At 34.2% G+C, this 12,843-nt stretch overlaps 2 protein-coding genes across 3 annotated transcripts in view; one reads left to right on the forward strand and one right to left on the reverse strand.

Annotated features, from left to right (window-relative positions):
* Ppn (proteoglycan-like sulfated glycoprotein papilin) overlaps positions 1-1,454 on the forward strand; it is a 95,459-nt gene extending 94,005 nt beyond the window's left edge. The window contains exon 52 of the mRNA XM_077440687.1: positions 60-1,454. Coding sequence (XP_077296813.1) covers positions 60-132 — 73 coding nt within the window. The 3' untranslated portion in view covers positions 133-1,454. The remainder of the gene's footprint in view (positions 1-59) is intronic.
* A 99-nt stretch (positions 1,455-1,553) lies between these two features.
* LOC143918711 (uncharacterized) overlaps positions 1,554-12,843 on the reverse strand; it is a 53,648-nt gene continuing 42,358 nt past the window's right edge. For both annotated transcript variants that reach the window (XM_077440722.1, XM_077440723.1), the window contains exons 3-9: positions 4,344-4,466; positions 4,079-4,267; positions 3,508-3,990; positions 3,010-3,054; positions 2,764-2,919; positions 2,506-2,680; positions 1,554-2,419 (exon numbers count right to left, since the gene is read on the reverse strand). In XM_077440722.1, the coding sequence (XP_077296848.1) occupies positions 2,256-2,419; positions 2,506-2,680; positions 2,764-2,919; positions 3,010-3,054; positions 3,508-3,990; positions 4,079-4,267; positions 4,344-4,466 (1,335 nt within the window). In that variant the 3' untranslated portion in view covers positions 1,554-2,255. The remainder of the gene's footprint in view (positions 2,420-2,505; positions 2,681-2,763; positions 2,920-3,009; positions 3,055-3,507; positions 3,991-4,078; positions 4,268-4,343; positions 4,467-12,843) is intronic.

The raw sequence follows: 12,843 nt of genomic DNA on the forward strand, positions 1-12,843 counted from the left end.
ATGATTTTTTTTGTTCTAAGATGTAAGATGTTTAATATAATGTATCTTATTAATTTCAGGTTCTGTTGTCGTTCTTGCACTGAAGCAGGGCAGCTCAGTCCATACTCTTTTTCTAATAAAATTCAGAATTAAATAAAAAAAATGATAATTTTTTATGTAATATTCTTGTTTTTTTTTCTCAATTTGTTTAAAAAAAAAACAGACAATCGATCTATTATTATTATTGTGCTGAAATCATCAAACGAACGAAAATGGACCAAAAAGGTCATTGTAACGTAACGAATTATATAGCAGGTTAAGTTTCTTTTTTTCTTAAAAGAGTATTTCTAATCACTGCCAATGTACATTGATCTGTATATTATTAAACAACTTTTTAATAGAATTAAAAATAAATTTAGATATAAATAGTGAAATTCGAAAATTATACATTTGTAGACAAAGAATGCATAATAAATGGATTATTATTTTGTTTCGATTATTTTCCTTTACTTACTATTGTTTAAATTGCAGTTGTTACTTCAATAGGTGCAAAAAAAATAAGAAAACTAAATATTTCGACATATATGAAATAACATTTTATTATTTATAGTATTTATATTTAATTTTATTTAATGTTTACATATACCACATAGTCAGTTCTTATGTTTAAGTAGTTATTAATTGTACGTGAACAAATGTTAGTTGGTCACGTGTGCATGTATGAAATTAGGTGTTTATAAATTACGATAGAAGCTTAGAAGCTTAAAGCTTTTTCTGTTAGACATAATTAATGTGTGAATGTTATTATTATATTTTATTATGATTTTGTTCATTATCCAAATAAGCTTTAGTACTAATTCTTACTGTAGTTGTATCTTAACGAAATCAAAGTATTTTTATACATTAATATTTTTATATGATAACGAAGAGCATATAAATAGGGGATAGAGATTTTTATACCAAGTTTAAACGGGACAGTACGCACAAATAAATGTTTAGTAAGAATTTGGCCGAATTACTTAAAAATTAAATTTTCGCATATGTAAATATTCTGTTCAATATTAAATATATGCTAAAATAATTTGAATCGATGAAACAATTGATTTTTTTTACTACGTTTATATGACAGTTTAAAATGTGAGATAGCAAAAAACATGACGGTCCTTTTAAGAATTAAATTTATTTGTTTTTATTTTGTACACATATTATATTAATATATATTTATGTCTGATCGTATGATTCAATTATTTAGAATGATGTGTGGATGGATCCTGTTACTTTTAATATTTCTTATGATTATGTGTGTGAAGAATTAAAAAAAAGTTGCATTTACTATTGTTAAAAAGTAAAAGGACGAGTTTGAATTAAATAAATGCTATAAATATTTTATCATTAATAACAGATGAGTGTTATTGTTTTTGCAATATAAAAAAATGTATATAATAAGGAAAATAAAGTAATGTGATGTAATTATGAATGTAGTTATTTTTATTTCATACTCTACTGCACATGTTTCTGAAAATTTCAATAGTCATAAACATTATAGACCAGGAAATGAATAAAAAAAAACAATTCTATGTAAATGTAATTTATTAATTTTTCATATACATTAAGTGTTAAAAAGGAACAAACCAAATAATCATATATTTTACATACATATGTATGCATCGTTGATTGTTGGATACTATAATTATCACAGTTTTTCGTCATTCCCAGTAATTTAGGTATATTTTAATTTCTTTATTCAATATTTCAGACCTGCCGCCATATAAATAAAATATATTTCCATTTCCATCTGTGTATAAAAATATTATTTCAGATATTTAAGGCGCATTACGGTTAAGAAAAAAATATTTATATTGCATCAAGCCTCACGTTGGTACAGATTAGGTTAAAACTATTTTAATATTAATTTTAGTTAATATAGCACATAATTTAACAAAATACAACTGCTCCGTTGAAGGAATCCAATGGTACTTTGCCATTAGGAAAATTCCACCGAATTATTAATTGAAAAGCAAATTATGTTATAACGATATAAAAATCCTTATACTGATTTAATGCACATAAAAAGTCTGTCCGTTAAAATTCAATAATTTATCAAAAGTACAAAAAACAGGAATGTTAGATACCTCGCCACTCAACCAGAGCGCGTCAGAAATTTTAATTTTTTCTTTTTTTTGATACCTCTCGGATTTGTTGATGATCATCTTACACCATCAGTCATACAGCTCAAAAATTGATAATAATATAGAAAAAAAGACAATATAAACAACTTATCGCTTTTTAGCGACGGGTTTCGGTTTGTTGAATTGGAAGTTGGCACATTTGGGAATGTGCCGTTCGGCAACTGACGCGTTAAATCTTCTACTACAATGAGGACAAGAGACATAATCCGAAGTATCTGACGGAGGAGGTGGCGGCAGATCCGACAACTTTCCTGTAATATTATCAACCGACATATAAACCCTGACATACATACATATAATCAATACTACATATATTTTAAAGAAACGAGCATCAAACCTCCTTTGCTAACGTATGCCTGCACTTGTTTTGCAGCACGGATGGCAGCTATGAACTCCTCATGCTTCTTACGCCAATTGCCCTGCTTCAACGGTGCCGGAGCAGGTGCCTGCTTGGCGGGCTGAGTTCGTCCCGGTTTTTTCGCATGTCTCACATAAGATTCAACATCCGTGCCCTGGATTTAAATATTAGCATTAACATACTGTACGATTTGCAAGGAAATATGTATTATATATAATGTCGACAGCTCTTACTGACCGCAACTCGGTGCCTGAGGGCGTCATAAACCTTCCTCTTCTTGGTGGCCGTTTTGGAGCATATCTCTTCGTGTTTTTTTAATCTATCTGGTGCAAAACAACGTTGACATATCTTGCAAGCGTTTTCCGAATCTGTTCTGGACGAAGCTGGAGGAGGCTATTATCAATAACAATTATAATAATATTAGATACAATAAACATCATATTATATATGTATTTGAATATAAAAAAAATAGCGTTGACATACCCTAGGTTTGCTTGTCATTGCAGCTGACGGAGTTTTTACTGGAGACTAAAATGATAAATATTTGACAAATTAGGTTATCCGTTGTCATAGATATTATATATTCTAAGCAACCAAACAATTGTATTATCATGAACCATTGATTTCCTTTTTCCAATGGAATTAAATGTTCATTATTAAATAAATACATTATATATGTATGTAGATGTCGTGTATAAAAAAAGTAATTTAACATTTGATATACATAGTTTTGCACAAAAGATCTAACTGACATGAATAGGTATGTTGATTTAATCAGCCTCATGAAAATTTTTGTACAATATAAAAGCAAACATTTTAGTAAATAATAAGCAATTCCATTTACTATTATCAAATTTCATAGGTTTGTTTTTAAAATGTTCGGTTTCCTAATGAGTTGAATCTTTTTTTACACAAGCAGGCCAATATTAAAAAAAAAAATGTTTCTCTAGACATCATAGATAACAAGGAATTGTAATATACCTTGACTTTTTCAACGGGAGTGACGGCAGGTTTGGTGGGAGTCGGCGTCGTTGGATAAGTGACCGTCTGCTGGACCGGAGTTTTGGGTTGAGACGGCGATGCAGCCACAGAACGAGGTTTTGTAGATGCGACCGGGGCTTTCGCTGGTTTGGACACTTGCTTGATAGCTTGCAACGGGGGGGTTTTAGTTGTGCGTGAATTTAAAAGTTTTTCTTTGGGGCCGACGTCACCGTTGGTCCTGGGAGGGGTCTCTGTCTGTCTCTTGGGTACGACACCGTTTCTAACGTTGTTGTTAGTTTCGCGTTTCACCGTTCTTTGACTGAGCAGAGAACCTCCAACGTTTGGAAGCTTGTTCGCTATCGACTCTACGGCCGCATCGACAGTGTCCACGTCTTCAAAATTTTCATTGAGGTTGAAGTCTCTGGATTTCATTTCAAATCGTTGATTTTTAACCGTCATCGTATCACCGTTTAACGTTGTAGCCTGAAATAGCACAGCATACACAATTCAAGATTTCATATGAACATTTTAATTTACAACTAACCGGTACTACATATAATAGAATACACACATGTTTAATTTCAATGGTTACTTCTTGTTTTGTTGATTTTTCAGCTGAAGAATTATGTCCGTTGATTGTCATGCGTGCTACTTTGATTTGACCAGACACGGTGTTTCCGGGGGCTCCCGTCAACGGCTGAAGAGGATAACTTTTGTCAATTCCAGCTTTGGTACGGCGCTCTTCGAACATCTGACGCACCTGAACAATGAACCAATGCACAAGTTTAGACTTTGAAAATGATTAATAGCACTGAATCAATGTGAATTGTATTTACTTTTCCTGTAGGAGCAGCCGTTGCTTGAGTACCCAGCCGTCCCAAAACTCGTGCCTGACTCGCTTCATACATCTTCAACAGCTTCTGTTCTTTCTCCATCAACTGTTTTTGCTGGAATCTCGCCTGGAACAATCAAAACATGTATTAAACATTTGAAAAATGTCATTGTTATGTTGGATTTAAGCTTCTGTACAATTATGGGATAAGTCATCGTGGCTGGAGAGTTCAATTAACCGTTGAGTTTGTCGAACGTAGACTTATATGTAAAGTAGCAGGATCTGAAAAGGGGTTGGCGGGCCGGATCTGGTTGCCCACGCCCGACGAATGTCTTCGCCGAGACAAAGTTTAATCGATATTAAGTGTAAAGAGAAACAACAAACTACATAGGGGGGCGGGCGAAGAGAGGGAGAGATCTCCAAAGCAACAAGGATAAATTGCTCTCGGCTTTGAACTAAAAACTAATTGATCGCGGTACATGTGCACACTGTTGTACGTTTGAAATCAATTAACGAATGTTGAACCAGTGTAGAGTTTGTGGATTGCGGTCGAGAACCACCCATTGCGACACACACTCGACACTGCAATTATGAAGGAATTCAGACAAATTGCAATTTGGCACTCCAGCATCGCACTGGAGGTCCACTTAACACGGTTAAAGCTCACCCAACTTAATATAAATTCGATTTATGGCGAACATTTTAGCATCGACTCGATAATGAACGAGATGCCGAATTTAGCACGCCTTTCGCAGTGTTTATGTGTACGTATGCAATAATTTAAATTCAGATAGTATGGAAATTTGACGTCTGCAGATTCAATTTTGAGAAGTGTGCGACTGCTAATGCATGCAAATTCGATTCATCCGCAAATACGCATAATCAAATTCGCCATATTATATTTAGTATATATGTACAAATGCGGTTAAACAACGACATATGATTTTGCATTTTGAAAATACGAACCACTTGAAGTCAACTAACGAGCTCGAATTTCCATAGGATACGTACATATGTACGTATGTACATATGTACATATGTACATATGTACATATGTACATACGTACATATGTACATATGTACGAGAAAAAGGCTCCCATGCATAAGAGTATTCGAATGCTGAGAAATTTAGAATATATCTATGTATATACATACATACATACATACAATATGCTCTAAGCTGTTACATGTTATACTATTAAAATATTCATATATAATACAATACATATGTTCTGATACAGAATGATTCAACTAGACTTGGGGAAGTTACATAAGACCCATATGAACATATATGTACATACTATGTAAGTGTGATTCTAAAGGTCAAAACACAAAGAGGTACAGTTTTTTTTAGTTTAATTTTTGCACATACGAAAAAAAACAACCAAAAATATTGGTACCCAAATCTGTATCGTCACCCCCTGGAGTATTTTCGGTGATATTTTATCCTTGTATTGACAATGATCGGCAATGGTGCTTCCCATATTAGAAGAAACGTAGGAGAAACTTGTCAAAATAATAAGATCGTGCAAATTAATAATGACATGAAGATCGCCTCTCACAGCTGGAGTTCACGAATTGGTCCCGTGCCGCACTTTTGAATGTATCCTCACCATAACCGTTTTACGTATAACAAGAAATAAGCAATATACCTACATGCAATATTTGGGAAGAAGCTTTTAGATAATTTATATGGAAGAAAATAGATATAAACTGCTGAATAAAATCAACATATGTACATACATAAATACATTGTAATAACAATATTTCCGTAAAATATGCCTTTTTACGAGAGGTATGATTGATATAGCAGACATATTGGAGTGAGTAAAGCGACTAAACCTGGAGATTTTATTTATTTTTTATTACAGGTAAACCCATTATTTTTTACATATGTAAGTAGTAACAATTCCAAACATGGAGAGATTACAAACAAGGAATAATAATGTTAGATTAAGTTATTGGTGGTCGTGGTCCGTTGGTTTACCATCACTAATAGCTTAATCGCGCGTTCGCGCCAAAAAGGTATGAACAAGCTGTATACAACAGCCAATAAGGTCTCAGGACCTATCGACCAATGATCCCATGTCTGAACAATGTATCCACTGTCTGTGCATTCGTAGGTGAACAATAGAGACCCCGGATTAGGCTAACGGAACTCAGTAAGTGCCCGAACAAAGGATACGCAGGAGCTCTCACAGACATGGGCGAGTTCGTGTGTAAACAAATCATCATGGTAGAGCTTTAAATGCCTAGACAATAGACACATTAATGGATTGGGAAAGCTGTGCTGTGCAACTTGTCCTTTATAATGAGGTATACACGGTACACCAGTTTATTCTAGAGTTAGCGGAGGTTCCGCGTGGACTATTGGAATCGTTGAATGAATGCTGTGAAGCGACTTTGGCCTTTCATTAGGATCCTGAACCCATCCCCACGCAACAATGTCTTAATTTTTGATTTTGTGAGACGAGTAATGTTTAGGGTGGCCGGAAAAATGAACTCGAGATAGTTACACTCTTGAGACATCAAAACACAATAGAATAACCTTTTTTTGTGGAATTCTATTGCATTAGTTCTTTTTGAGCGCCTTTGAAAATTAGGACTTCTCGAAATTGCGCTACAATTCAGTGCAATTTAGTGCATTTTTCCGGGAACCAATGGTTGGGTACTTTTTCAATTGTTTTTCTTTTGACTTTAGACTATTTCACATAAACTTGAACTTATCGTAAGCAAAAACACCAAATTACCGCAAGCGAGTACTTTAACCACTTAATCGCCACGCGTTTGTACATATAAACCAATTCTTGACAAGAAGACTTGACAAGAATTGGAAGGCTTGACAAGAAGACCCCAATGCGCCTTCCTGGACAATTAATCACAAACAATGCAGCATTTTATTATTACATACATAAATCACTGTATTTTCAGAAGTTGAAAAACACGAAATAACAATTAATTAATTAATTAATTACAGAATTAATCCATTGAGACATCTATGGATTTAGATTTTGAACACAATTTTTACAAATTGTACACACAATAAATACAGAAGATTTGTGACAACAGGAAAGATGATTTTTTGCCAATTTTAAAGTACCGTTTCAACAATGATCAAATAAAATTGGCAAACTCTGATAAGAAAGGATCGATTTGGAGTCACAAATGCCTCCAAATCTAACCAGCAGTATGGCGGATCGAGCCCACTGATCACTTGGTGCTAAACATACACGCTACTATTAAGCCATACTTATGTATGTGTTTGGTGGCAACCCTTGACACTACCTCTTGAATATATCACAAACTAGCGAAAAATAATGACTTTTTATTTAAATTTCATTAGTATCACAGGATATTTATACATATATATCACTGTGAAGAAACCAAAATTAATTTTGAGCCTTAAATACGAAGGAGTGCGCACCGGTGCGCTTATGGCGATTGAGTGGTTAATAGTAGTATTTCTTCTAAAACTCAAAGAAAATCAGCATATCTTGATAGAAGACCATATATATTACAATAACACTTGAAATCGTAACAATGTCCTCGAATTTTGTCCTCAAACGAACGCCACTTACGCAATAATTTCGTGGAGTGAATCACGCTGTACGATTTTCGCCAAGCTTAGAAGCTATGCAAACATAACGAGCCTTCCGGTAGGGGATAAACGGTTTCTTCCGTCAAGACAATCGAGTCTTTGTCAACCGAAAATTCGAGCCTAACTAGTGGCAATTATTTATTAAACGTCGCCTGCACAACAATGGTCCCTTCACCAAGTCTCGAACTGGAGCGTTCGCTCGTCAAACTCAAAACTGAGCCGACTTGGCAAACTAGCACCGACAATACACGATACGAGCCACTGAAACATTGAAACATGAAAGCGACAACCAGACGAATGCACCATCGAAGTGGGTCGCACAGAGTGTGGGTGTTCCACAGCCTCGATCTCCACAGGTCTCCTTATAAGGTCGGACACGCAGTTCGCGAATGCTAATTGTGCGTCAAATTTTAGGCTAGGGTTGACAACTCTTCGATCTGGGGAAGGACGTCTGTGTCCTGAAGTGCTTAGTATTCATGTCCACTCGTCGGAATTACTCACGGCCGGGTTTTGATAATCGTTGCCATCATCATACATACATACATATTATACGATCGATGGCGTTAGTGTCGTTATAATAAAATAATGTACTTCAAGATGGTGGATCTATAATATTTTGGTACCGTTAGTAATGATAGGACTGTTTATAATACTAGAAACTTTATTAGTTGTTTGACTTTTGCAATTAAATATAAATTTTCAGCGTGATACGTTCAGTAGTGTGGAAAAAATCGTGTGGTCACAACATTTTTGACTTTTCTAAGAGGAAAAAATCCCACTTCTGGTTTATTAAATTCAATGAATATTTTAAATTTTTATATAAGATCAATACAATAATTAAATTGGAATTTTCGCGCGAGTATACATATTTTAAGGGGTCGAAAAAAAGAGTAAATTGCAAAATTTCGGTTGACGGATCTACACAATTTTTTTATATTACTTAGTATTAAGCTAAAACTTCTAGATATGAAATTTCAGTTCCATACACTGAAAGATTTATGTGTAAAACTTAAAAAAATTCGACTCTCTAATCTAAAAGTACTATTTCTGGTTGAAGTAAAACTATTAACTTATGTAATTTACTATCCCTATTACATGTAAAAAAATTTTAGTTCGATCGGTTGATTGCATTATGAGATAGTTGGATTCAAAAACTTAAAAAAGAGGTAAACTATGTACATATAAAGGTACCGCTTCCAGTCAATTGTCAAATATTGCAAAGTAGCATTGCACGCATTTATATGTATGTACAATACGATCAATACAAGCATTTATACAATGCGAATTCATACAAATATCACCTACAGAGACATCTATGGAGCAATTTTTGCAGCATTTTATTGTATAATACAAATTGTCGAACCTCAAGATGCTGAATAACTTGATAGGAGATAGGAAAGCAGATGCCATTTTTACAGGAACCGTTTCAACGAAAATCAGAAAAATTGGCAAAATCTGATAGGAAATGATCAATCCGGAGTTACAAACCCAGGTCTTGTCAGCAGCCACCAGTGGGACTCGAACCCGTGACCACTCTTCTCGAAAGCATTACATATATCCTAAGTATTATATTCTAAGCATTATATCCTAAGCATTATGTCTACGCTGCTGGTTATATACATACTCGTATGTACATACGTAGAAAAAGTAAAAATCAAACGAATTGATGTTTTCGCATTCAAGGACAAAGTTCTTTCCGAAGATTCTTATTTAAAAATGTAACACGCACTTGCTGGTTAAATTCCCATTAAAATTGTAAACAAATCACAAATTTTCAAGGTCTCGTATACATTTATGTAAATTTTTACATACAAAATTGAATTAATCATAAAAAATTATACGCAATTCTTAGAAAATTGCTATGATTTTCTTATGAAATCACAATGACGTGCACGACTTTCAGAAACCCAGCTAAAAAAAAAACAATGGGAGATAATTATCACTTGAGGTTCAAATTAGCATTTTGATATATGCAAATGAAATTTTGAGTCCTTTCCAAAAGGGCTTAAATGCTCAAGGCGACAACAATGGCACATCACATTATACAACACGTAGTTATTACAATACCTGGTCATGGTAGGTGGTTTCGCTGCGAGATTGGTTGTACCTGTCGGCAGGATTCCAAGTATATCCTCGCTGCTTTCCACCACCGACCAGTTCAGCCCACGACGGCAGAGAGCCCAGACTCTTGCTGAGGATACGACTATTCTTCCACAGATCCTTCCAGTTCCTATTCCTACTCGACTCCGCGTCGAAACTCTCATTCATTGTCACGAATACCCACTCAATTTACATAAGAAGAGATCATCCCCACCGAACAGCATCCATATTTAATGTATGTCACACATATATACATACATATATGTACATTCAGACTATGGCGAGGATTAAAGCATCGCGTAAATGCGTGTGTGAAATGTAAATTCCAAATGAAAAGTCCGAGAGATGTGATTTACGACGTCACTGTTGATGTTTATTATTTAACGTTTTACACGTGTAAGCGATACACTCTCGGTGTGTACGTGTATGTACACAGTCCGGCGGAAAAGCGCAGGATTTTCATTTAATTTTTCACATTTTCCGGGACGCGTAATAAGAAAAATGTGCGCGCGTTTCCAGCGTCCGAACGTGAATAATGGTCTGTCAACAGAAGAAGGGTTTGTTGTGGGGTAATTCAACGGGGTCGCCATGGTAAATGAATCGTCATAGGGGTGTATGTGTCTATGGGTGTGTGTACACCCAGCCACCCCCTTTCTAATATCTCACATTAGACCGTGTGAAATTCGCCGTTGTGGATTTATTCACCGTGATAGGAATAAACGTACGGAAATACTCTGCATCCGTCGTATAAATGGATTTGTTGGGATTAATATCGTCACCATCATTCGATTTGATGATTTAAAAAAAATGATATAGTGTGTTTTTTTTTATCGATTTTGATAGTACTTGTGTGTATGTATAATGTGGAGAGTTCACGGTCATCGATTTTTAAATTACGAATGATGTTTACACCGTTGTACAAAGGTCGCCTCGTTAAGTGCAAATCTATCGGCAATTTTTTATTGACATTAATTGGGTTTTTCGAATAGTTCACCAAGCAATTTAAAGTGAAAATAGTTAGAAAGTGAAACATTCAAATCAGACATATGCAAATTAAAATATATATATATACAAAAAAATATATAACATGCATTGATTAGGAAATGTTATATTATAGAAGCAAAAGTTATTGAAATTTCAATAAAATTCACTAATTGCTGTAGGAGTTATTTGATGTGATTATCTTTAAAAAGGCAAAGATCTTAGAAAAAAAAATGAGAGAGTATTGATGCTAATCCTATTTTAGATACAAATTAACAACTATTAGTAAGAATAAAGGACAAGAACGAATTTATTAACGGAATTTGATAACCACCATAAAAAAAATTTATACCAAACATCAATAAATATTAAAATTTCATAAACATCAAGAAGTAAATTATACTAACAAAAATCTATTCATATTAGCACAGCAAGTACCGGCAACTTCACGTAAGCAGCAGTATGAAAAGTTTCATTTGGAACATTTTATATGGACACATTCATATTTTGCGTGGCGTTGACATAACAGCAGTAGCCGACAAAATCTATTCTTACTATACAACAGTCTATTCTTACTATCTTACTATATCACCGTAACGTATCAATCAAAACTAGTATTCTTTGGCTACTGTGGAAATATTCACGTACTATGTGACGTCATAGTAGCGAGTGTATGCTTACTAACAAAAAACGTAAGTGCATATTTTCGGAAACATCATATTATGACAATATTGACTGGCCGATACGACGCAAGCTACATCATATCGTCGCGCTCTTTAATGTATATGTAAGCCGATTTTGTACAAAGTGTGCGCTGTCGTCTAGTATGAATTGAAGCTGTCGTTTACGTGAGTTGCTGTGCTGTGAATTGAATATACCTTTAATTATGAGATGAATAATTTAAACAGGCACAAATAACCCATTAAAAAAGATTTTTCGAAACTAACATTTCTTTAGAAATCAGTGAAAACTTGTTGCAAAAACATATATGTATGTATGTATATACAAAACAAAATATTATAACATAGAATCTAAGCAAGAATCGTAGCTCCCTTATCAGGCACAAGAGCTCCTCTTTTCTGATAAGGTATACATGACCAACGATGAAATTAAATATTATATCCTGAAAAATTATACATATGTACTAATGTAACCCATTTATTTATATTACAAATAAAAAAAAAAATGTATGTATGCAAGTATTGTTGCGTAGGGGTGGATTCAGGATACAAATGAAAGTCGCTTCACAGCATTTATTCAACAATTCCAGTGGTCCACACGGAGCTACCGCTCACTCTAGAATGATCTGATCTACCGTGGTGTGTACCTCTTAATAAAGAACAAGTTGCACAGCACAGCTTCCCCGATCAATTCATGTGTCTATTGTCTAGGCAAGATTTACCCTGGCGAGTGTATTCTTTACTTTGCCTTTATTCGGGCACTTACTTGTGTCCTTTTAGCCTAATCTGGGGCCTCTATTTTTCACACACGAAAGCATTTAGACAGCGGATACCATCTCTCATGTTTCCACGTTACAGTATCTAATGCAGAAAAGTTTCAATCTGTTTGAAATAAAGCATACTAATCTTAATCATAATCTAAGAACGATATATCAACTAAATACGACTTCTGTGATATATTTGATTTCTATGGCATGTTTTTAGAAATAAATCAAGATGAAATAATCAACAATTGAACACTTGATACGGGCAAGAAATCATATTTCTAGTGATACAAACAGTTAAAATGAATTCACATACAAAAGTACGTATATAAAATAAATTCAAACTCTAAAAGCGTGTCACTTTAAATATAAAGCATTGAT

This window comes from Arctopsyche grandis, chromosome 11 (assembly GCF_051622035.1).
Source record: "Arctopsyche grandis isolate Sample6627 chromosome 11, ASM5162203v2, whole genome shotgun sequence".
Classification (NCBI taxonomy): domain Eukaryota; kingdom Metazoa; phylum Arthropoda; class Insecta; order Trichoptera; family Hydropsychidae; genus Arctopsyche; species Arctopsyche grandis.